Source organism: Loxodonta africana, chromosome 6, assembly GCF_030014295.1.
Source record: "Loxodonta africana isolate mLoxAfr1 chromosome 6, mLoxAfr1.hap2, whole genome shotgun sequence".
Taxonomy (NCBI): Eukaryota; Metazoa; Chordata; class Mammalia; order Proboscidea; family Elephantidae; genus Loxodonta; species Loxodonta africana.
Genome location: NC_087347.1, coordinates 1,778,489 through 1,804,093, shown reverse-complemented (window position 1 = coordinate 1,804,093; position 25,605 = coordinate 1,778,489). Strand labels below are relative to the sequence as shown.

Here is a 25,605-nt window from a genome sequence, read left to right as displayed (position 1 = left end):
ATCCAAACACGTCAACTCTTACCTTTTACTTAATTTTCGTGAGTTATTTAACAAATGCAATCAGTATATAACATGTTCAGAAAAGTATCCTAGGAGGATACGGTCCAGAGGCTGAGGCCATGCCCCGCTGTGTTGAGGGCCCAGCCCTGAGCTGGCTGTGGTACATACAAGCCCATGCCTCACTGCTGAGGGACTGGCCCTGAGCTGGCTGTGTTACATACAAGCAGAACCCCTGTAAGTAATGTGACCACGTGCCCTGTCGAGCCCCATTCACACTTGCTGGCCCAGTGGGATTGTTTATAGTATCCCTTTTACTCAGAAGTGTCTGGTTTTGGACAATACCTAGGTACCGTACTTTAATTGTAGGGCTTTTTTGTGTACAGCTTCTAAAGTTCCTGAATATTTAATTTATGCTGTCCTTTGTGGGGACTTGGATACTGTATATCTCTTGTTTTTGCCCAGTTCATTTTAAATTTAACTCTAAAGTTGGCTGACATCCTGTGAAGCTAGGGACAAACAGTAGTAAGCCATGTATTTTCACCTAGTCACTGTGGGTTCTTATGGAGAAGGATGGTGAAAAGGCACTGAGGGCGAGCCGAGCCAGTATGAGACCGGAACTCCTTCGTCCTTGAGCCAGTTCTGTGTCATCGTCCTCTCTGTCTGTCCACCGGGCGGGGCAGTATGGACGTGCCGGCCGCAGTGCAGTTTTGCACGTGGGAGCCACTCACTCAGCAGTCAGAGCCTAGGGGAAATACAGACAGGAACAACCGCTGGCAGGGCAGGGCGGGGAGCGCCTGGGCAAGGCCACCCTGCACACGTCACCCAGAGTCCACACCAGGGGGGTGCTGCAAGACCAGCAGCTGCTTCATCAGAAAATTACAAGGGGAAGGGATTTAGGAGAAGCCACATCTAGTCGCTGTCTGTGCCCTTATTTGGACCCTAGTTCAGGAAAACTCAGGAGAAGGTTTCTAAGACGCTTGGGGAGCTGTGGGCAGTGATTGGATGTATGATCATATCAAGGAATTGCTGCTGGTTTTTAAAGTGTTTGAATGGCATTTTGAGGTTTGGGGCTTGCGAGTTTTTCTTTAGTCTTTTGGAGACGGATGTTCACATAGGTTCTCATGAGATATAAAGGCAGAGGGGGACTGCCAGTGCATGGCTGCCAGCTCCCCCAACTGTCCCGCAGGCCCCAGGAGGACCGTGCCTGGTGCCCAGCTCCATGGGCCTGACAGACCTCGTGAAATCCGAGCAGGCTTCTCTGCCGAACTAGCTCACAGGCTCCCAATTGAGAAGTGCATTTAAATTATTCAGCAGGGCTCTCTGATCCTGTCGGTTGAGCTGTGCTTCATTTTGTTTTGCTTTTTGCAGAAAGAAATGTTTGTGGTGCTGGGCCACTTTCCAGAGCACTGAAAGGCACATCCTAGCGCATCCGATGGGCCCGGTATGATCCGTGTTCATTTAGACAGCCTGATGCATTGCCATAAACAAGGAGGATAAAGTGTGGGGGAGGCGGATGCTGCCCAGCGAGCCGCAGCATGAGTGCTGAGAGGGCAGTGGCAGCGGCAGCACGCTTCCTGCACACGCTGCCTCCTCATCTCTCTGTCCACCAGCAGACCCCAGCTGTGTTTCCTTTCCTTTCTTGGGAAGTCCAAGGAGCAAATGGAAGCACGGGGATCTTTACCAGCAGCCCTACCGCTGTTGAAACAGAGCATTAACTGCGCCACGTGCCCTGTAGTCTCAGTTTATCATCCTCGTGACCTCTTCTCTGCATTCCCCCTGCATTTACTCTGTCAGCCGTGAGTCTTCTCTTGGCCTTCTCTCCAGACCCAGGTCTCCAGACTCTCCAGACCCAGCTCCAGCTCCAGCCCTTCACTGCTGCCAGCAAGTGCCTTTCTCTCTCCTTTTTTTCAGAGGAACAAGAGCTGCCTGTAGACATGGAAGCCATCAACCTAGACGGTGATGCCGAGGTAATGCTGCCACCCCCCGGCCCCGTGACCATCAGATTATATTTTATGAAGTTCCCAGATTAGTAAGTGATTCCCGGGTGAGGTTGTCTCAGGCCCCTTGGTGAGCCTTGAGTTCTCATTCCTTGTTTTTAATGCCAGCAATTGAAACTCCATTTCCATTTGACCGTTGAGAATTTTGTGTTAGATGAAATGACTTCTAAACCTCTGTCTCAAGTTCTGTGGGCTGAACAATGACGTTGTAAATGGTGGCGTCTCCAACCTCTGGAACACAGCATGCGTTAATAGTTCAGGGCATGTGGGTACCCCGAAACTGCAGTATGTGTTAACAGTCTAGGGTGCGTGTACGCTGTCATGAAGAGCAAACTGTTGGTCACGCTGTAACTGACTTGGTGCCCATGGGGGCCCTTCCCTGAACCTGCAGCTGATCACTGACAGTGACGTGCCTGGAGTGCATCTCCTTGGAGCCTAGGCCTCTGTTTTGTCCTCAGGGAAGCCAGGGGGAGAGAGGGTCTGTGCCCCACTCACGTTAAGGGTCATCTTTACATAAAACCTAATGCAGATTATGGCTAAACCAGAGACCACCGGGTAGTTCACCTGCCCTACCCCGTCCCAGCAGACCTCCTTTGACTGCTCGTTTTAGGAAGCTGACCTGGAACCTTCTGTGTTTCAGGATGTGGATCTAAATCATTACCGAATTGGAAAAATTGAAGGATTCGAGGTGCTGAAGAAAGTGAAGGTGAGGCAGACTGTCTTTTCACACGAGGGGGCCCTGTCACACTCGCGAGTCCGTCACACTTACGTAGACAAGCCCTTAACAGACACCCTGCATTCGCATGTGGTGTGGCCACTGTTCTTCTGGGTGAGTGCTGACCTGCAGCTCCAGTGTCTGCCCAGCCTTCAGTTCTCAGCACCGTAGACTATAGCGCAGTCGGGGAGCGGAGGGCACCCCCGCAGCCCAGCCTTCAGTTCTCAGCACCGTGGACTATAGCGCAGTCGGGGAGCGGAGGGCACCCCAGCAGCCCAGCCTTCAGTTCTCAGCACCGTGGACTATAGCGCAGTCGGGGAGCGGAGGGCACCCCCGCCGCCCAGCCTTCAGTTCTCAGCACCGTAGACTATAGCACCGTCGGGGAGCGGAGGGCACCCCCGCAGCCCAGCCTTCAGTTCTCAGCACCGTAGACTATAGCACAGTCGGGGAGCGGAGGGCACCCCTGCAGCCCAGCCTTCAGTTCTCAGCACCGTAGACTATAGCACAGTCGGGGAGCGGAGGGCACCCCCGCAGCCCAGCCTTCAGTTCTCAGCACCGTAGACTATAGCACAGTCGGGGAGCGGAGGGCACCCCCGCAGCCCAGCCTTCGGTTCTCAGCACCGTGGACTATAGCGCAGTCGGGGAGCGGAGGGCACCCCCGCAGCCCAGCCTTCAGTTCTCAGCACCGTAGACTATAGCGCAGTCGGGGAGCGGAGGGCACCCCCGCAGCCCAGCCTTCAGTTCTCAGCACCGTAGACTATAGCGCAGTCGGGGAGCGGAGGGCACCCCCGCAGCCCAGCCTTCAGTTCTCAGCACCGTAGACTATAGCGCAGTCGGGGAGCGGAGGGCACCCCCGCAGCCCAGCCTTCAGTTCTCAGCACCGTGGACTATAGCGCAGTCGGGGAGCGGAGGGCACCCCCGCAGCCCAGCCTTCAGTTCTCAGCACCGTGGACTATAGCGCAGTCGGGGAGCGGAGGGCACCCCTGCAGCCCAGCCTTCAGTTCTCAGCACCGTGGACTATAGCGCAGTCGGGGAGTGGAGGGCACCCCCGCCGCCCAGCCTTCGGTTCTCAGCACCGTAGACTATAGCGCAGTCAGGGAGCGGAGGGCACCCCCGCAGCCCAGCCTTCAGTTCTCAGCACCGTAGACTATAGCACAGTTGGGGAGCAGAGGGCATCCCAGAGCTGAGCTCAGGTCATCAGTGGTGGAAACCAGCTGGCCGCTGGGTTTAAGTACATAGTCCATGACTCACTGCTATTAAATGAGCTTTTCAAAAAAAAAAGGGCCACTGAGGTGGGTCTTCCCTTTGTCCAAAACAGCAAGTTGTCTCAGCCACAGACAGACACATCCTTCACCCAGCAGTCTGCTCACGCAGAACCTCCCATGAGGTCCCCTTTTGGTTTCTGCCCATGGGGCAATTCTGCTCACAGGTGTCTTTCTAAAAAGCACATGAGAGTGCCATGCGCCCTGCAGGAAAGTTTGTGCTGTGTCCCTGTGACACGGTGACATCCTCTCATGCCCTGGTTGCTCGTCCCCAGACTCTTTGCCTCCGTCAGAACTTAATCAAATGCATTGAGAACCTGGAGGCACTGCAGAGCCTTCGAGAGCTGGATCTCTACGACAACCAGATCAAGAAGATGGAGAACCTGGAGGCGTTAACAGGGCTGGAGTGAGTCATGGACCAAGGAAGATGTGGGGGGTTGGGGGCAGACAACCGCTTGGGCCTGCCCAGTCCCCAGAACGACCTCTGTGCCAGCCTGCCCAGGGTCCTGCTGCTGTGCCCCGAGGCCGGCTTGTTTATGGTGGGCTCCGGGGGCAAGGCCGCTCCAGCACATTGGCTGCCTGCCATGCTGTCAGAGCTGGCTGGTCTCAATTCTACGACAATGTGCAGGTGGAGCAGGGAAGGTCAGTCCAGAAGTTGACATAAAACACCTCCTTTTTTGCCTTCGAGTACCTATTTTTTAAATAAAGGCATAAGCGATGTATCTAACTTAGGGAATCAGATTCTAGATGTCAGTTTACCTAATGCCTGCTCCTCTGCTTTTTGTCTGTTTTGTTTGTTTGCATGTTTTTATTTTAATTTAGCACTTTCTCGGTCCCTTTTGTGTGCTGAGCTTGGTGCCAGGCTGTGCTGTGAACACAGACATGGACAAGGCAGTTCTGCCCTCAGAGCAGGCCTCACAAAGACAGTGCTTGGAGCCAGGGCTGTGGGCGCGGTCTGGGGGGCCCAAGACCCCACAGTGCAGCACGGGACAGGCAGTGGGAGGGCCACCTTTGGGTCTGCCACCCAGGCAGTGTGTACCCAGCAAGGGGAACACTGCTTCTAAATTAAGTGTTAATGTACTCATTAAAAAAAAAAAAAAAAAAAAGTTTATTTGTTCCCAGGATTCTGGATATTTCTTTTAACCTGCTGAGAAACATCGAAGGCATTGACAAGTTGACGCAACTAAAAAAACTCTTTTTAGTCAACAATAAAATTAATAAAATTGAGAACATAAGCAACTTGCATCAGCTACAGATGTTGGAGCTGGGATCCAATCGCATCCGGGTAGGTACTGGCAGTGCCAGCTGGGCCGCGGCCTGGGGAGCTGCCCACTACCTGGGGGCTGGGGGCTAGGGCCCAGTAATGTGGACCAGACAGGGAGGAGGGGGCTGGGATGTTTGGGTAGCTTATGTTTTTTATGGTAATTGCTGATGTTTTTTTCATGAATAGGGAAGTTAATTATTTCCTGGGGTATTTTTGTTTTGTTTTAAAGAATAAAAAAGTGGCTGTAAGTTAGCGTTGACAAGGTGTGCTCCTGCACGTGGCCTGGCCTTTTTTCTGCAGGTGTACTTCCGCTGTCTCCATGCCCAAACCCTGGCTCAGACCAGCAGCCCATGCCCAGGTGCCCTCTGCCTGGAGGCTGCTCTGCCCCTTGGCTGTGCAGACCAGCAGCCTGTCCCCAGGTGCCCTCTGCCCCTTGGCTGTGCAGACCAGCAGCCTGTCCCCAGGTGCCCTCTGCCCCTTGGCTGTGCAGACCCGTAGCCCGTGCCCAGGTGCCCTCTGCTTGAGGTGGGGTTTCCCAGGCAAAGATGGCGTTGTCAACCAGCAGGGGTCTGGCGCACACACGCTTCATCTGCTCTGGGCACCATGCCAGCGGCACAGACCACACGGGGGATTGGGTGCTGCCCTCCACCCCTGGAAGCATCAGACAGATGGACGGGAGAGATTTTTGAGAAAGTCTCTGGTGTACCATAGAAGCAAGACCAAGTCCTCCACCCAGTGACGTTATGAGCGCTGGGAGTCGGGCATCTGCTGGAGGGGCCCAGGAGAGGGGTCACAGGAGGACTGACGTTTGGGATGCATCTGCCAGGCAAAGCTGAGGGGACACCAGGGGCAGATGTTGCTGCTGTTGTTAGCTGCCCCTGGCTCACTGACCCCATGCACAATGGAACAAAATCCTGCCCCATGCTGTGCCGTCCCTGTTACTGGCTGTAGATCAGGCTGTCGTGATCCATAGTTTTCATTGGCTGACTTTTGGAAGTAGGTGGCCAGCCCTTTCTTCCTAGTCTGTCTTAGCCTGGAAGCTCCTCCAAAACGCGTCCACCATGGGTGACCTTGCTGGCCTTTGAACTGCCAGTGGCACAGCAACACAAAGGCCAGCACAGTCCTGCCAGCTGACGGACAGCTGCTGGGTGGGCAGAGGTAGGACATCGTTAAGCAGAAGACCACCTGAGTCACACTCCTGGGCTCCAAGGGGTCATGACGAGAGGTGCCAGCCGGCACCAAGCCTGGCGTTTCGAGAGCGGTACCCTCTCCCTCCTTATTCCTGAAGTGCCTGTTTGGCTTCTGGAAGCCTTAGCGGTCTGTCAGCTGAGTCCTTGAGAGCTGGGCAGGGTGCAGACCAGGAAGGTGGTCTCGGCAGGAGTCTCCTGACGGCTGCTGTGTGAGATCTTGTGGCTCCAGAGAGCTGAGGTGTCAGTGCTTGATCAAGGACTTCACCGAACTTTCCAGGAGGCAGATGGCTCATCACAGATTAGTGCAGGTGCTAGTGCTTAAGGACCCCCTCCCCAATTCTTCATCCTCAGAGACAACACCCAGGTGGCGTGCCTGCTGCAAGTGATGGGTGCGCCCACTGCGTGGCTGAACGCTGCTTCACAAGCATACGTTTAGTCCGGTTACTTTGTATCTGCTCAGATGCTGAAAGATAACTTGTTCTAGAGAATCCCTGAGCTCAGAGGAGAGAGGAGACTGAGGCCTTGTATTTATTAAGCAGGCTGCTGTAAGCAAGGGCACCGCGCTGGGGGCGCAGGTGGGACCTTCAGTTGACTGGAGGAGTTCCATGGACAATGTGGCTCAGCTCACAGCAGGGGGAACAGCCAGGAGGGCTCCAGAGCCCAGAGCCACAGGATGAAGGTGACCCCAGGAGCGGGGACTACCATTCCAGGATTCTAAAAGCCGGGCTCAGAGCCTCCAGCATCTGCTGCTTCTGGGGAGAAGCAAACCCCGAGCAGCATGATAACATGTCAGCTCAGAAGTGAGGGTGGGAAGGGACCTGAGAAATCAGCTAGTTCATGCATTTTCCAAGTGTGTTTCTGGAACCCCAGAGCCCTGTGAAGACTTGGGGGAAGAGGGGAGGCCAAGCAGACGGGGTTGCAACTCTCCCTCCCCCTTCTTCTGTTTTTCCATACTGTGCTTTCAAGGACAATTTTGCTGGAAAATTTCCAACAGGAAGGTGACTTGCCCTCAGCCACAGAGCTAAACCCCAGGGGGCTTCGGATCCTTGTTCAGGGACCTCTCCTCACTTCCACTGACTCACTGGCCACACAGCGCTAACTGTACTTTGTCTTCCTCACAGGCAATCGAAAACATCGACACATTAACCAATCTTGACAGTTTGTTTCTGGGGAAAAACAAAATTACTAAACTTCAGAACTTGGATGCACTTACCAACCTCACCGTCCTCAGTATGCAGGTACCATGCCCACCCCGAGTGCTGGCCCCGTAAGCGCCACCCGCTGTGTTCTGCCCCCCACATGCAGGTCCCACGCCCATCCCAAGTTCCTGGGCTCCTGGCCCGACAAGTGCCATCCCCCCAAGCCTTGGCCATCCCCGCATGCGATATGCCCACCGCAAGTGCCATCCCTCCACCCCTGTGGAGCCTACGTGGCATTCCACCCATCAGGGCCGGAGTGGCTGAGAGGCATTGTCTTCCACTGGGGCGCACCGTCAGGAAGGGACTGAGATGTTGGGCTTCGAAGAGCTCACGTGTGTGTGGGGAAGCGTGCCTCCTTCGTGTGTGGCTGTGTTCTTTGTCCTAACGAAGCTCTATAGGCTAATTTCAGTTGCAGTATATACCGAAAGAAATGCAAATTAATTTATTTTAAAACATCCAGTGACCCTGAGTTTTAAAGTTACTAAATTAATGCAGGTAGACCTTCCCAGTTGCATCTAGGAAAAAGTGTGTCTTTGCATAAAACCTGGAACACCCACACGTAAACTTTCGCCCAGTACGGCAGACTCTTGGTTTTAGTCATCTTTTCCTCTGCACAAACCCAGTTCTGCCCCATTTGTTAGGGTTCTCAGCCCAACGAGCAGCCTCGTGTCCTAGTGCCCACGTCACCTGCCCTCCACCTGTCCTGACGCCTTGGGCTCTCTCTTGTAGAGCAACCGGCTGACCAAGATCGAGGGGCTGCAGAGCCTGGTGAACCTGCGGGAGCTCTACCTCAGCCACAATGGCATCGAGGTCATCGAAGGCCTGGAGAACAATGTAAGATGTCCAGCGGTCCGTCTCGGGCGCTGTGGCCGGGGGGCGGGAGGCCGGCCAGCCCCAAGGGCTGCTCTGCAGACAGATGGCAGAGCCCCCAATCGTGAATGCCACGTGCTCCCTGCTCACGTGGGGAAGCGTGAGTGCACGGGTGTGTGCTCTAGGCGTCCTTGGAGGGCTGTGCTTGGCACACATGTGAGACGTGGGTGCTGGCACCATCCCCGGGGGCCCTTGGCTGGCCCGTGCTCCCTGTACTGTGCAGACGGGGAGGTGCCTCTGCTGCAGCCACCGTGCTCTGGGCAGTTTGCAGGATTGAAAAGACAGCTTCTCCCACAGGGGCACCGGGCACCGGCTTCACCAGCCGCTTGGCCTCCCCGGTCCCCACCCACCCAGGTAGCCACGGGAAGGTGTGCTCTTGGCCTCCCGCCGCCCTTCTCCCTGCAGGCCACGCACGTTCCTTCCCTCTTCACACCAGCCTGTCACTCTTGCCCTCCCCCGCACAGCCCAGTCCTCACCTGGGCAGGGACACCAGCTGGGATTCCCTCAAGGTTATCTCTAGCACCCCGTCACCCTCAGGGAGCAGCCTCCCCCAGCGCTGTCTCCTCAGTCAATCCAGTACTTCTGTTCCTTCAGCTTCACTGTTTTTCTCCCCGTTTCCCTTCATTGCCAGCACCTGCAGTCACCTGGTCACTTTCTGAAGTTGTGGCGTAGTATTTCAGTCACACCGAAGGGCCCTCTGACCTTTGTGCAGTAGCCCAGGACCTAACCGCTGTTGGTGGTGGTGTCTGGGGGAAACCAGGTTCTGAATTTCAGCTCACCAGGTCTGCGTGAGCTCTGGGGGAGTCGGAATGTGCCGTGGGAAGTGGGATCACCTTCCTCAGCCTTGGCAGTCAGATTAAGAGTTTACAAAACCAGTGCGTTGTATAAAGCAAGTGTTCATTTGTGGGGTGGGGGCTGGACTGGGGCAGCCAGCACTGGTGTGGAGGCCACGAGCTGTGGTGGGCAGGCTGTGCAGAAGCCGAGATTGTCCAGCTAAGGTACCTGTGCTGGCCAAGGCAGGGTGAACACCAGCCCCGGCCTCCCTGTCCAGGTCTGCAGCCACCCCTGAGCACCGGCCCACGGAGGGCAGCTCCCGGTAGGAGGGCACTGGTTGGAATTTCCCCAGCAGAAGAACGCGATGGCTCAGCACCAGGCCGCTCCTGGGCTCTGAGAGAGAAAGTCCCCCTTGTGCCTTTCAGGAGCCCTAGTGTGCGGGGGGAGGAGCACCTGCTGCTAACCAAAAGCTCAGCAGTTAGAACCCACCAGCCATTCCTCGGTAGAAAGATGGCGCAGTCCGCTTTGGTAAAGATCACAGCCTCGGAGACCCCATGGAGCAGTTTTGTCCCGTCCTGTAGGGTCACTATGAGTTGGAGTCAACTCGGCGGCAACGGGTTTAGTTTGGGTTTATGTTATTTTCACGTTCACCTGGTCAAATGTGATAGTCGTTCCTCTGGGGTTTGTTTTCAACTAGAGATCAATTGCTTATACTTTCTTCTAGGTACTTTAGTTTTTAAGTTTTATTGCTTGATTTGCCCGAAGTTTGTTTTTGTGGTGGAAGGTAAGGAGGTGACTGTACCTTTTCCCCAGTGGCTGACCTGTGTCCCAGCAGCATTTATTAAATGATCGCCATTCCCACGGATGGTCTCACAGTTCTCCTTCATCTGTGACGTCTGTGTGGACCAGGCCCCTCCTTCTCTGGGGTATAGCCTGTGCACCTGAGGCAGTACCTCGCTGGTGTAATTGTACCCTCAGGGAGTGTTCTCAGACCTCCTGGGGTGCTCACCCCCTACCTGTCCAGTCCCTTTTTCTGTCCCACTTTCTTTTTAAGCGGTTGTTGCTGGTTGGCTTTCAGATGTGTTTTCGTAACCATGTCATCTCCCCAAACATGTGGAATGGTGTTGAACAGTGTGTCAGTGAGCTCAGGTCCGAGGCCCGTCCTGGCGGCCACGACTCACCTGCCCACAGCCCCTCATGTGCAGCCCTGGCGCTCAGGCCCCACTGTGCACTCCAGCCACCTCCCGTTCTGCCTCATGGCCACTGTGGCCAGCCTGACCCCTGGGCAGATGCTGAGGGTGGGGGAATGTGGGCTGTCAGGGACCCGTTTGTCCCCACTCCACCACCAATACTGCACGTCCTCGGTCTGCCCACGGTCTGCGGCCCCACCCTCCTCTTCTGCGACATTCTCTCAAGTTCCGTTTTGCTCAGGAGCCCTGTGAGATCCTCCAGGCCAGGAGCCTCCTGGCATTCTGTGGGCTTCAGTCCTCTCTGTGCGTGTGGAAGGAGCTACCTCGCCTGCATGGCCCTCAGTCTCACACAGAGCGTGCCACACTGGTCACGTAGCTTGCTGGGAAAGTGGAGTCCTCGTGCCTGGTGCCTCTGAGCGTCTATGTGGCACAGAGCAAGGGGGAACACGGTCGGGCCTGTGAGAAGCCCTTCTGCAGCAGCATGCCAGCCGGATGCTTGTGTGTGTGGTTTGTTTTTATCTGTCTGGGACATTTTCACCTTCACCTAAAGCTTGGGAGCAATTGGACTCAGAACCCCAAGAATGCTTGAGGAAATGGGAATGGGATCCTCAGTCAGAAGAGAGGGCACGAGGAAGGGAGTGAACTTTTATCAGAGGCTGTCAGCCAGCTTGTAAACGTTTTCTTTTGGATTTTGGAGAAACTTGCCAGTTGGTTCGATTAAACGTAGCATAGCTTTAACGCTTCATTTTCACTACGGTCTTATTCTTTTGTTAAATCTTGAAACGCTGTAAAAGGAGAATACTGCCAGGCCTAGCTGGCGTTATTGGGAAGTGGGCACTGATGGGCATTTTCCGGAGAGAGAATCAGAGCACCACCAGCTAAACACAAAATGCCGTCTCCAGCCAAAGTGCAGACTCCCAGGTCCCAGCACAACACCTGCCCTGTGGAAGGCCCTGGGACGCCCTCCTGGCAGGGCTGAGCTTGCACTTGCCTGCTGTAGCTCCCCATCCCTGAGTCCAGGGGACCCCAAGCCTCCACCCTCTTGAGGATCCACTTCCCTTCTCTGTGCGGCCTGGAGTCTGGGTGCCCCCTCTGCCTCTCACATTGTGTGCTTTGCACATTCTTAGCCTCCTCAGCACCAGCTCTTCATTCCTAAATGAAGAGAGGATACTGTTATGAGGATTCCTTGGTGTAGGATGTTGCCTCATGATAAGCACAAAATAGATGTTACTGCAGCTCCCCCCACCCCATGCCTCTCTGCAGCCCCCTCCCTAGGCTGTCTCTGCTTTTAGGCAGGGAGACCCTGCTCTGGGGCCCAGGGACAGCATTGGACAGGGGATCATGAGGTACAGGGCCTGGAGTCTAACAGAGTCAGCTTCCAATCCCAGCAGTGATGATCTCAATGTCGTGAGGGCTGTGTGTGTAAGCAGTGACCCCAAGTCTGGCCCAGGCAGCTGCAGAAAGCGGGCGGTTCTCGTGTCTGCATGCTGCTCTGTAGGGAGGAGAGGGCGGCTCCCCTGCAGCTCCCAGCCCTCACCCCACGCTGTGCGTGGTCACAGTGCCACTGCTGAACTGAGGTAATCTAGGACAAATCTTATTTCCTTGTTTTAGAACAAACTCACGATGTTGGATCTTGCATCAAATAGAATCAAAAAGATTGAAAATGTCAGCCATCTAACAGAGCTGCAGGAATTCTGGGTAAGTTTTCTACGTGCTGGGATTGACGACGCCTTGACTAAACAAGCCCCACTAAATAAAATGTGTGAATTTGAGTATCTTTGATGCTGATTTAACCAGACATGTAATGAGATTTGAGTTCTGTTTTGGTGTTGGAATTAACCTTGCACTCAGAGCCTGGTCTACAGACCAGCAGCCATGGGCAGCATCACCAGGAGCTTGTTAGAAAAGCAGAATCTCAGCCCTCACCCAGTCCAGGCGTAGACTGAATCAAAATTGCATTTCAACAAGATTCTAGTGATCACAGTGCACGTTGTAGTGTGAGAATCCTTGGTCTGTATATGATTAGATCTTAGGATTGCCATGTGACTAAAAGGTTTCCAAACCCTGGCAAGGGACAAGGACGTTCAGTGCAGAGCTAGCCCAGAACAATGGAAGGAAGTGTTGGGTAGGTTTCTGCAGTTAGCTATCTTGGAATTTGTGTTTGGCTCTTGGCTATAGGTGTGGTTTTCAAGAGTGGTATTACAGAACCAGTAGAAAGAGAAACAGTGTAAAAAGAAGTCTTTGCTATTCCACTGAAGGGGTTGCAAACAATAAGGATCACTCATGGAATTGAAGTCCTCAATGTTAGAATTTTAGCAGTTTGAATATGGTGTGGTTTTTTTACTTTAATATGCTAGGGTTTATTGAACCTCTTGGATCTAAGGATTTATTGTTTTTATCAAAGGTGGAAAAGCTTCAGAAATTATTTGCTCAAATATTTTATCTGCCCCTTTTCCCCCTCAGTTTTTTCCTAAAACTCCAGTTATACATATGTTAGTCCATCGTTAGTTAGGTCACCGAAGCTCTTTCCCACCTCCACCCTCTAGACTTCAAGGTTATGATTTTATACAATAGTCAGTTTGATGTTATATCCATGTAATGAATTTATTTTAGATAGTGCGTTTTTCAACTCTAAAAAATCATTTGGTTCTTTTATGTAGTTTCTGTGTTCTCTGTTATATTTACGTTTTCCTTTAAATTTTCTTGTCACATGTCTAATAATTTTTATTAAATGCTGGATATTGTGCATGTTAAGTTTTTGAGTGTCTGGATTTTGTTGTTTTCCTTTAAAGTGTATTGACAAGCAGTTAAGTTACCGTTTCATCCTTCAGAGGCTTGTTTTAAGCTTTATTAGGGTGAGTCGAAATAGTCTATCCTCTAGGGCTATCTTAGCCCTACTCCTAAGCCAGTAGTAACCCTTCTGAGGTCTCCACTGAATGTCCCTAGTATTTAATGAGACCTCCCCACCCTGGTTGGTGGGAACAAAAGCACTTCTCACCTTGTGTGAAGTCTGGTCATTATCCAGCTCCTGGCTCCCTAGTAGGTGTCCGTTGACTAGCCTCATGGAGTTTCGCCCTGCATATATACAGCTTAGTTTTCAGTCTAAGACTCAAGGGAACAACATGAGATTTCTGGAGCTTTTTTCCTACACAGCTCACTCCTTTCCAGAAATTCCAACTGTCTCTGCCTCTCTGAACTCTAATCTCCACCTCTTCAACTCACTGTGGCCGCTGGGCTGTGTTTGGGTTCCCCCTCCCAGTGCGAGAGTACCTCCAAACAGAAGGCCGGAGTGATCAGAGCTCCCCTGGTTTGCCCCAGGAATCACTGTCCTGCATTGCCTGTTGTCCAGTGTCTGAAAACAGTTTCATATATTTTGTTCTGTTTCCTAGTTGTTTACGGCAGAAAAGCAAGACCAGCACAGTTACTGTGTCCTGGTTAGAAGCGAGAGTCTACACGATTACTTTATTTTGTGTCATGGTTAGAAGCGAGAGTCCTACACGCTTACTTTATTTTGTGTCATGGTTAGAAGCGAGAGTCCTACGCGCTTACTTTGTTTTGTGTCATGGTTAGAAGCGAGAGTCCTACACGCTTACTTTGTTTTGTGTCATGGTTAGAAGCGAGAGTCCTACACGCTTACTTTACTTAGTGTCATGGTTAGAAGCGAGAGTCCTCCACACTTACTTTGTGTCATGGTTAGAAGCGAGAGTCCTACATGCTTACTTTATTTTGTGTCATGGTTAGAAGCGAAAGTCGTACACAGTTTGTGTCATGGTTAGAAGTGAGAGTCCTACACGTTTACTTTATTTAGTGTCATGGTTAGAAGCGAGAGTCCTCCACATTTACTTTGTGTCATGGTTAGAAGCGAGAGTCCTACATGCTTACTTTATTTAGTGTCATGGTTAGAAGCGAGAGTCCTACACGCTTACTTTATTTTGTGTTTGTCTCCCCCTGCCGTAGAATGTAAGCCTCATGAGGGCAGGGGGATTTGTCTGTTTTGTCCATTCTTACCTCACCAGCATCTAGCATAGTACCTGACACATAGTAGGCTGAATGAGAGAAAGGTAGGAAAGGAAGGTTGGTCAAATGGGTGGAGGCCTGCTATAGATAATGTCGACAGATGTGCTCATCAGACGTATCACCTGAAGGGTTCCTGCCTTTATGATAGAAGCAGTTCGCGCAAGGGTGCCATTTGAAAACTGGGTATAGAAAACGAACAGATGATTCAGAGGGAGAAGCAGTGGTTATTTTAAATACGTAAAACATTTTCATTAATAATTTTGTCAAATGCATTAAAACAATGAGATAGCAGGTGTTGTCTGCTATGTTGCCAAACATCTGTAAACTGGGATTGCAGCCAGTCGTAATGTGATGGGCACTCCATGATGGCAAGTAGGACCACACCTGGTGCATGTTCTTTGTAGGGCATTTGTGGAGGAGCCTTAAAAACACCCATGTTTTCACATCTAAAATCTTAAGCAAGTGATGAGAAATGCAGAGAGAGATTTATGTACCAGAAGAAGCAAGTATCAGGGATTGTTTCTTACAATGGAAATATCTTATTTGTATTTCTTGACGCTCAATGTGTATCTGCTCATTACACAGAAGAAAAAAAAATCACATGATAAAGAAGAAAGTGAAAAGGGAGCCCTTTTTCATGTATATCCTCTCAAACATGTACACAGATATACTATAAAACAAAAATGAGGAAATTTATCATATATAACCAAAAACCAAACATGCTGCTGTCGGGTCGATTCCAACTCAGCAACCCTACAGGACACAGTGGAACTGCCCCCATAGGGTTTCCAAGGAACGGCTGGTGGATTTGAACTGCCCACCTTTTGGCTAGCAGCCAACCTCTTAACCACTGTGCCCAGGGCTCCCTATCTTCTATACTGGCTTAAAATCTACTTGCTTGACTGAAGATGTTTTGGACACTTGGGTTCATGGAGACCTTCCTAACCAAGACTGACAGATCAGAAGCTAAAAAAAAAAAAAAAAACTAGACATTTAACCTTGTAAAAATTAAAAGCATCTTATATAATAAACAGTCCACTGGTCACTTGGAAAGTCAGGAGTATTTCCTATTACGTACAAAAAGCTCTTTAAAAATGACAGGAAGGAATAAACCAAATGCTTCAAAGGCCACAGGGCGGGAGTTTGGCTTCATGGTTTCAGGGGACACCTAAGTCAGTTGGCATAATAAAATCTATTAAGATAACATTCTGCATCCCACTTTGGAGAGTGGCGTCTGGGGTCTTAAGTGCTAACTAATGGCCATCTAAGATGCACCAACTGGTCTCAGCCTACCTGGATCAAAGGAGAATGAAAAACACCAAAGACACAAGGTAATTATGAGCCCAAGAGACAGAAAGGGCCACATAACCCAGAGACTACACCAGCCTGAGACCAGAAGAACTACATGGTGCTCGGCTACAACCAATGACTGCCCTGACGGGGAACACAACAGAGAACCCCTGAGGAAGGAGCAGGAGAGCAGTGGGATGCAGACCCCAAATTCTCATAAAAAGACCAGACTTAATGGTCTGACTGAGACTAGAAGGACCCCAGAAGTCATGGTCCCCAGACCTTCTGTTAGCCCAAGACAGATACCATTCCCAAAGGCAACTCTTCAGACAGGAATTGGACTGGACTGTGGGATAGAAAATGATACTGGTGAGGAGTGAACTTTTTGGATCGAGTAGACACATAAAGCTATGTTGGCATCTCCCATCTGGAGGTGAGATGGCGGGGCAGAGGAGGGTCAGAAGCTGGCTGAATGGACACGGAAATACAGGGTGGAGAGAAGTATGCTGTCTCATTAGGGGGAGAGCAACTAGGAGTACATAACAAGGTGTTTATAAGTTTTTGAGTGAGAGACTGACCTGATTTGTAAACTTTTACTTAAAGCACAATTAAAAAAAGAACAGGAAAACCAGCCAATAGAAAAACAGGCAGAGGAAAAGAGCGAGCAGTTCACATTGTGATGTGTGTCACCTCGCCATGTGTGAACGTTTCCAAGCGCGGACAGCGGCTGCCTGCGCTTCCTCAGTTTTCAGTCACATTCCTGTAATTACACATGAGCTTAACCCTGTTTCCTGTGTTTATCAGCCTTTTTTTTTTCCTTTTGTAATGGCTTCTCATGCCCTCTGCTAGCTTTAGCGAGGCAGTGCCAGTCTTTCATGATGGTTTAAAAGAGATCCTTCATTTGAGTGTCATTTAACCTTATACGTCGTCCACAATGCAGGTAGTCCTCTCTCACGTGTCACTGGCCATTACCTTTCCTGGTGGTACGTGGATAACTTAACCATCGCACAGACAAATCTAGGTTTTAACTGTTAAACAAACAGGTCCTCAGCTTTCTGTTTGTGGTGTCAGTTTAGTAAAGATTATAAGCCCAAAGCTTATAAAAAACACTTAGTTGATGTTCTTTTAAAATTTTGTTTTTATTTTTTATAAATATATCTTTCTCTACCTGGTCATTTTTTTCCCCCCAGTTAGGTAGAAGCAAAAACGCTACATTTTTTTCTAGGTGGTTAGTCAACAAAATTATTTTTAGTAATAAAAACCTGGAAATAGCCTAATTTTCTGATAACTTAAGGAGTAAATATATAATGATATGCTACGTGATGAAATACATTGCCGGCACAAAATGAGCCCTTCCAGTGATGTCCGTAAAAATCTTTAATTACTGAGAAATGCTCATGATACAGTGTTAATGAAAAAAGAAGGTGGATGGAGAACAGTGAGAGCCAGGTGTTCTTAAACTCAGTGCCCGTGGACGCACACACGGAAAAAAGACCAGAAAGAAATAGGCCAAAACCGGCGGCTCTTATTTCTGGATTGTGAAGGTGGTGTTGGTTTTTCTTTTTTACTCTTTGGTTCTTCTAAGTTTTCTGTAACGAGCATGGACTCTTTCACAATTGAAAGGAGTTTAGAATGTTGTGTTCTAAAGGAACGACAGGTGGAACAGACAGACGTTCAGTATCAAATCTATTGGAATACCTGTGCCACAAACAGGATGGGAAGAAGATGTGACAACGTAACCAGTGGTTTTCCTTGTGTGTCGGGATCATGCATGGTGTTTTTCCCCAGTATTTTCCTATATTCCCCAATTTTCAGCAGTGAGCATTCTTACAGGGGGAGGAACAACAGTTGCTTGTGTGTTTTCATGGAGGCGGGGTTCCAATTCTAAGGCCATGCAAGCCCCTGAAGCATTACACTGCAGCGGGGCCTGGCACTGCCCACACCCAGAGCACCCCGAGGCTGTGGAGTCTGGACAAGGGCAGCCACACAGGGGTGGAAAGATGGAAAAGGATTCCAGAGACTGTTGTGGAGAAGCCCCAGAAAGGAGGATCAGCTGGGTCGAGGCCGCAATCGAGGACTGAGCTCTAGCACGAAGACAACTGTGAGGCCATGATGCATCCGCCAGATGGTGCAGCAGGAGGACCGCAGCCGTGGAGGTGAACCACGTCCACATCACCAGATGTGCGCACAGGCAGGGCTGTATCTGCGTCAGTGGACATGTGTACAGCTGTGCTCGTGTGCTCCATGGAGAGTGCTGCCCACCACCGTGTGCTCTACTGCCGCTCCTTGCACACTAGCTCTGCAAACCTGAGGAGGTGGGCCTGGCCTCAGGCACACGTGAATTGTCTTCCCACTCCACAGACTCGTGAGCAGCCACCGCACGGATCACAGCCGCAGGGTGCAGAAGATCCTACTCTGTACTGCCACAGCCTCCGCCAGGAGGACAAGACTGCAGACCCCAAAGTTAACTGGAGTCGAAAGCAGTACCCACCACAGCAGTGTGTGCCTCATATCCTGTCCCACTGTGAGAACTGTGACAGGACCCGCACTTCATGCCACTTAGGTTCTCTGCATTTGTCAGCCAAATGGCTGGCTCTGTGCCTCTTCCCTTCCACCCCACTTTCCACAGCAGCAAACCCCTAGGAGCTGCAGGAGGTCTTGGTGACACCAAGTCTTTGACATCGTGTCTGGACGTAAGAGGAATCTATTTTGTGTGTAAACTACTAGAAACCAGCTGGACAAGAGGAAGCCGTCGTGTTTGGTCGTGGGCCGTGGGTTTGGCCACAGTGAGGCTTCACGCACTGCGGTGGAAGCCATTCTTGCTGCTTGGCCAGCCAATTCACCAGCTCTGCCTACGCCCCTATAAGTCACAGTGATGTGCGTGCAGCTCCAGCTGCTCAGCCAGTCTCCACACTGTGCACGCCCTCTCCCAGCCAGTTCGCAGGATGGTCTCCAGACTGTCCAAACAGCCACACAAAGTGTTTTCATGAAAACGTACATAAACTAAGTGTCTACAGACAGAGTGGTTGTCTCCGGAAAGTCAACAAGACCACTCCCCCACATCCAGAAAAACAGCAAGTGGGATGATTCATGAAAAAAGGAGCGAGGGTGGGCAGAGGGGAAGAGAAGGAAAGGGAGCAGGAGGTGGGAGGAAGGAAAAGGGAGAGAAGAAGTGGGGGTGTGACAACGAGAAAGGATTCTATGCTCAGGTTGATCTGCAAGTGTCTGTAAAATAGTCCACATCCCAGTGGGTTTGCAGTTCTCCTAGGCAGTCAGGAAACAGACAGTTTCAATCTCATATAAACTTTTCCAGAGAAAAGGAGAGTCCCATGACCCACTCTGTTTAATGAGGTTAACGGGCCCATGAAACCACAATCTGACCTGGACGTGAAGAAAAGGGAAAGCTGCAGGTCATTCTTACTCATCAGCACAAACAAAAACCTAGGTAAAACACTAGCAAACTGAGTTCAGAATTTTTTTTTTTTCTTTTTGGCATTAAACGAATGTAGTGACAAAGTTGGGTTGATCCCAGGAACACAGCGTGGTTTCAGTATTAGAAAAGCCGTTAGTGTGGCTCTGTACACGAGGGGTGGGCCAGATCCATCCCCCGCCCCTGTTTGTGAGTGCGGTCCCCTGGCACACAGCCGCACACTCGCTCCTGTTGTCTGCGGCTGCCTTCAAACGACAGCCTTAGGGCCCGCAAAGCCCACCGCGTTTACCAACCAGCCCTTTCCAGGAAGCAGGTTATAAAAGGAAAAATTATATAATTGTTTCAAAGATGTTGAAAAATCATTTAATAAATTTCGACAATCCTTTTATTTTGTAATTTATTGAGGTGACATTCATGGAATGTAAAGTTAACCATTTAAAATGCATAATTCAGTGGCATCTAGTTCATTCACAGTGCTCTGCGGCCACCACCTCTATCTGGTTCCAAAACATTCCCACCACCCCAAGTACAACCCCATGCTCGTTAAGTAGTTTGTCCCATTTCTCCTCCCCCAGCCCCTGGCAGCCACCAATCGGCTTTCAGCCTCCATAGATTTACCTATTCTGGGTATCTCATATAGATAGAATCATACAATATGTGGCCTTTTCTAGCTGGCTTCTTTTACCCAGCAGCACGGTCATCTGTGTAGTAGCACGTACAGTACTTCATTCCTATTTATAGTTGAATAATATTCCATCGTGTGTATATATTCCACAGTTTGTTGATGAACACTTGGGTTGTTTCCACGTTTTGACTACTGTATATAGTATGTTGTCGTGAGGTGCCATCAGGTCGACTCTGACTCATAGCCGCCGTATGTACAACAGACCGAAACACCGCGCGGTCCCGCGCCATCCTCAAAATCATTACACTTGAGCTCATCATTGCAGGCACTGTGTCAATCCATCTCATTGAGGGCCTTCCTCCTTTTCGCTGACCCTCTACTTTACCAAGCATGATGTCCTTCTCCAGGGGCTGATACCTCCTGAAAACGTGTCCCAAGTATGTAGGACGGAGTCTCACCATCCTTGCTTCTGAGGAGCATTCTGGCTGTACTTCTTCCAAGACAGACGTGTTGGTTCTTCTGGCAGCCCATGGTGTATGCAATGTTCTTCTCCAACACCACAATTCAAAGGTGTCAACTCCTCTTCAGTCTTCCTTATGTATTGTCCAGCTTTCACATGCCTAGGAGGTAACTGAAAACACCTCGGCTTGGGTCAGATACACCCTAGTCTTCAAGGTGACATCTTTGCTTTTCAACAATTTAAAGAGGTCCTTTGCGGCAGATTTACCCAATGCAATATGTTTTTGATTTCTTGACTGCTCCTTCTATGGGTGTTGATTGTGGATCCAAGTAAGATGAAATCCTTGACAACTTCAGTCTTTTCTCCATCTATGATGATGTTGCTTATTGGTCCGGCTGTGAAGATTTTTGTTTTCTTTATGTTGAGGTGCAATCCATACTGAAGGCTGTGGTCTTTGATCTTCATCAGTAAGTGCTTCAACTCCTCTTCCCTTTCAGCAAGCAAGGTTGTGTCATCTGCATAATGCAGTTTGTTTATGAGTCTTCCCCAGTCCTGATGCCCCGTTCTTCTTCATATAGTCCAGCTTTTTGGATTATTTGCTCAGCATACAGATTGAGTAAGTATGGTGAAAGGATACAACAACCCTGACACACACCTTTCCTGACTTTCTACCATGAAGTATCCCCTTATTCCTGTTTGAATGACTGCCCTTTAACCTATGTACAGGTTCCTTACGAGCACAATGAAATGTTCTGGAATTCCCATTCCTCGAAACATTCTCCATAATTTGTTATGATCCGTAGATTGAATGCCTTTGAATAGTCAATAAAACACAGATAAACACCTGTGTTGTATTTTCTGCTTTCAGCCAGGATCCATCTGACGTCAGCAGTACTATCGCTGGTTCCACACCCTCTTCTGAATCTGGCTTGAATTTCCGGCAGTTCCCTGTCGATATACTGCTGCCACTGCTTTTGAATGATCTTCAGCTGTATTTTACTTACGTGTGGTGTTAGTGATATTGCTTGGTAATTTCCATGTTTGGTGGGATCACCTTTCTTGGAAATAGCCATAAATATGGATCTCTTCCAGTTGGTTGGCCAGGTAGCTGTCTTCCAAATTTCTTGGCATAGACTAGTGAGCACTTCCAGCACTGTATCTGTTTGTCGAAACACCTCAGTTGGTATTTTGTCAATTCCTGGAGCTTTGTTTTTCACCAATGCCTTCAGTGCAGCTTGAACTTCTTCCTTCTGTACCATCAGTTCCTGGTCCTGTGCTGCCTCCTGAAATGGTTGAACGTCAAACTAATCCTTTTTGGTATAATGACTCTGTGTATTCCTTCCACCTTCTTTTGATGCTTCTTGCATCATTTAATATTTTCCCCATAGAATCCTTCACTATTGCAACTCAAGGCTTGAATTTTTTCTTCAGTTCTTTCAGCTTGAGAAATGCCAAGCATGTTCTCCCCTTTTGGTTTTCTAACTCCAGGTCTTTGCACATGTCATTATAATACTTTACTTTACCTTTTTGAGCCTCCCCTTGAAATCTGTTCAGCTCATTTACTGCATCATTTCTTCTGTTTGCTTTAGCTACTTGACGTTCAAGAGCAACTTTCAGAGTCTCTCCTGACATTGATTTTGGTGTTTTCTTTCTTTCCTGTCTTGCTTTCTTCACGGATGGTGTCCTTGCTGTCATTCCACAGCTCCTCCGGTCTGTACAGTATAGTGCTGCTATAAACATGCATGTACAAGTGCTAGTCTGAGTATCTGTTTTAAATTCCTTTTGGCACATACATAGGAGTGGAATTTCTGGATTTAGCAACCACTTATTGTTAATAAAAGCAAAACAAAAACTTGGTAAACTGGAAATAGAAAGGAACTTCTTCAATCTGATAAATAATGTCTTTTAAAAAGCCATAGCAAATGTCATACTTGAAAGTGAAACATTGAAAGTATTTTAGGTAGTTTTTCCTATCACTTCTATTCAGTATTGTAACTAACCGCTGCAATAAGACAGAAGTCAAGAGAACCTGAAGTTACAAAAGTTTTATTGTTTGCAGATGGTGATGATTGTTCGTAGAGAATACCTCAAAAAATACAATTGATAAGAGTTGACTAAGATTGCTGGCTGTAAGAATGCTATGCTAAAGTATATTACATTTTTATACAGCAGCCAGAAAAGAATTTCAAAATGTAAATTTTTTAGAAGGTGTATTTTATGAGAGCAACAAAAGTATAAGGTACCTAGAGGGTTAACCAAAAACCAAACCTGTTACCATCGAGTGATTCTGACTCATAGCAACCGTTTAGGACAGAGAATTGCCCCATAGGGTTTCCAGGGAGCAGCTAGTGGATTTGAACTGCCAACCTTTTGGTTAACAGCCGATCTCTTAACCACTACACCACCAAGGTCTCCCCTAGAGGGTTAAACCTGTTTTAAGAGCACTGCTCTGCTGTGGTAGTAGACTATGCCAGGCAAAGGCAAGCACAGGGAGGCCAGAGAGAGGCTGTCATCCTGGCAGGAGGCGGCACCAGAGGCAGTGGTGCAAAGAGTTTGGATTCTGTACATATTTTGAAGGTAGAGGATAGAATTCAATACGAAATTGGAAGTGGAATTTTAGGAGAAAGAAGGTTCAAGGATGACACCTAAGTTTTTGGCCTGAGCAACTGGAAGGATGGACTTGCCATTAACTGTGACAGGAAGACAGCAGGTCGATCAGGGATGGGGAGGATACCTGGAGTTTTGGGTGACCTTTGAAGTGACTGTTAGCCCCCTGTGATAGGCTGAATTGTATCCCCCAAAAGATAGGTTAAGGTCCTAACCCCTGTGCTTGTGAACATGACCTTGTTTAGAAATAGGATCTTTCTTTGAAGAGGGTGTCAGTTAAATTAAAGAGGTCATGCTAGCAAGTGGGTCCTAATCCCATCTGAGTGGTGTCCTTGTACAAGAGAAGAAGACACACACACAGAGGGAAGGAGAGCCATCTGAAGACACATCTACAAGCCAAGGAATGTCTGGTACTACCAGAAACCTGGAGAGACAAGAAACAATCTTCCTCTTGAGGAGAGAGGGAGATCATGGCCCTGCTGACAAAAATAACTCCAAAAAAATCTTGTACTTCACTTAGGAATTCAGAAGTTGTACAGTACTTGGAGAGATTAGTGTTCTGACCTGCCAGAGTAGAGGAACCATGCTGAACATCCAGCTACCCCATCAAGACCCCAGCATGACACACATTAGGGGGAGAGCAAGCACTTCTGACACCCACTCTTACAGGATCTAGCAGCTCTGACAGAAGAAAACTTTTTTTAAGCAAGACAGCAAAAATTAGACTCTTAACAATTTAACTTCCACAATATCCAACAAACAGTAAAAAATTACTAGTATGCAAAGAAGCAGAAAAATGTGACCTATAACGAGGGGCAGGGTGTCAATAGAAGCTATGATTGGCAGTCACTAGGATGACTCCAAGGACGTCTGCCTCCTGGTACTCACACTCTTGTGTAATTCCTTTCCCACAAGTGTTCCCTGAATGCGTGACTGGTTTGTAACCAAGAGGATACAGTGAAAGTCATGAGATTTCACTTCCAAGATTAGATTCTAAGAAGACTGTGACTTCTGTCTTACAGTCTCTCTTACTCATATCTCTGGGGAGGGCAGCCTGCTATACTGTGAGCAGTCCTATGGAAAGGTACACTTGGCGTGCAACTGATGTTTTGGCCAAAATCCAGCAAGGATCTGAGGCCTCCCACAGCCATGTAGGTGAGCATAGATATGGATCCCATCCTAGTCAAGCCTTGAGATGACCACAGTCCCAACTGACACCTTGTTTGCAACCTCTTGGGACATCCTGAACCACTCAGTTAAACCATTCCTGATTCCTGACTCACAGAAACGACGAGATAATAAACGTTTGTTGTTTTCATCTTCTAGGTTTGGGGTAGTATTTTATACAGCAGTAGATAAAAATAGAGACCCAGAGATGATACAGATGTTGTGATTAGCAGACAAATGTGTTTTCATGATTTAAAAGGGGAAGAAATGGACATAAGAAACAAATGGATAATTTCATCAGAGAAACGGAAATCATAAAAAGAACTAGATGAAAATTGTAGAATGGATAAATACAATATCTGAAATGAAAAATTTACTGGATAGGTTATCAGTAGATGGGACAGTAAAATTGAAGACAAGACATAGAAACTATACAAACTGATGCACGGAGTGGGGAGGGGACTGGAAAAAATTATCAGCCTCATTGACGTATGGGACAATATCAAGTTGTCTAACATGTGTAATTGGACTCTCAAAAGAAGAAGGGAGATTTTAATTAGAAATTGCATATAGAATATGAATTTTTAAAAGTGTTTCCCAGCTCTGCCTGCAGGGCCCAGAAGTAGTGACACCCCAGTAACACTTAACACATCTAGCACTAAGATCTTGGTTTCTAAATACCTTTTCCCACCTAAAGCAGCCAGGACTTTTGGAGAAATGACTGATTCCAAGGCTAGAGCAGGGAGAGTACAGAGTGAACCTGGAACACCTGTTGTGTCAGAAAACAAGGAAGTACTTAAAGACTAGTGGGGCCCTGTCAAAAGAACACCAGAGCCAGCTCACAGGGGCTTATGCTGGCCAAACCTGTGACAGTTGGACATCAAAAAAAAAAAAAAAAGGCAGTAACTGGTTATAAAACATCAAATAAATAAAAAGTATTAACTCCATAGAGAGCCTCAGAGAGAGAACTCATTTACTATCATTTCCTTATACCAGTCTGCAATCTCCCATTTAAGGTCAGTAATCTGTTTCCAAAAAGATGACATGCTCTACACAGAAATACTAACCAGGTGCCTATTTCCCATTATTTCAAATAGAAAAAATTGAAATGTGTTCTCTATAACCCCAAATCTTCAACTGAAAGAAGTACAATGTTTATAAAGGAACAAACGATCAAGTTAGTATTTAACCCTTTGGTCACCCAATTATTTTCTACTTTGAATTTTTTTATTGATACTGTGTGTTGTCATTAATGGAAGCAAGGTGAATTGTTGAGTGCATCTGAATTTTTGGTAGGTAGTATGGATTTTTTTTTCTCGCCCCTTCCCACAAGCCTACCCTTGTTGTCTCTTGGCACATGATGTACCATTAATTCTACCCCAGAGTCCCCACTGGAGTCTACTGGACCATATGTATAACAAATTAAAATCTTCAAAATTTCTGTTTTTCCTACCAAAAATTGAAACACCTCATTTAATACCCTGTAAAAATACTCCTGTTTTTTCAGTTTCAAAGAGTCATAAGGGCCCCTGCCTTGTGGCAGCATAC

The 25,605-nt window shown here is 48.7% G+C and overlaps 1 protein-coding gene across 5 annotated transcripts in view; it reads left to right on the top strand.

Annotated features, from left to right (window-relative positions):
- PPP1R7 (protein phosphatase 1 regulatory subunit 7) overlaps window positions 1-25,605 on the top strand; it is a 39,555-nt gene that overhangs the window by 3,433 nt on the left and 10,517 nt on the right. For 2 of the 5 annotated variants that reach the window (XR_010322195.1, XM_064286377.1), the window contains exons 3-9: window positions 1,912-1,967; window positions 2,638-2,703; window positions 4,250-4,380; window positions 5,097-5,259; window positions 7,550-7,666; window positions 8,357-8,461; window positions 12,073-12,159. Coding sequence is in view for 4 of the 5 variants with exons in the window: in XM_064286377.1 (XP_064142447.1) it covers window positions 1,912-1,967; window positions 2,638-2,703; window positions 4,250-4,380; window positions 5,097-5,259; window positions 7,550-7,666; window positions 8,357-8,461; window positions 12,073-12,159 (725 nt within the window). In the remaining variant the exon portion in view is untranslated. Of the gene's footprint in view, window positions 1-1,911; window positions 1,968-2,637; window positions 2,704-4,249; window positions 4,381-5,096; window positions 5,260-7,549; window positions 7,667-8,356; window positions 8,462-12,072; window positions 12,160-20,230; window positions 21,114-21,151; window positions 24,913-25,605 lie in introns of those variants that run through there. The other 3 variants (XM_023540281.2, XM_064286379.1, XM_064286378.1) reach the window with 3 other exon arrangements.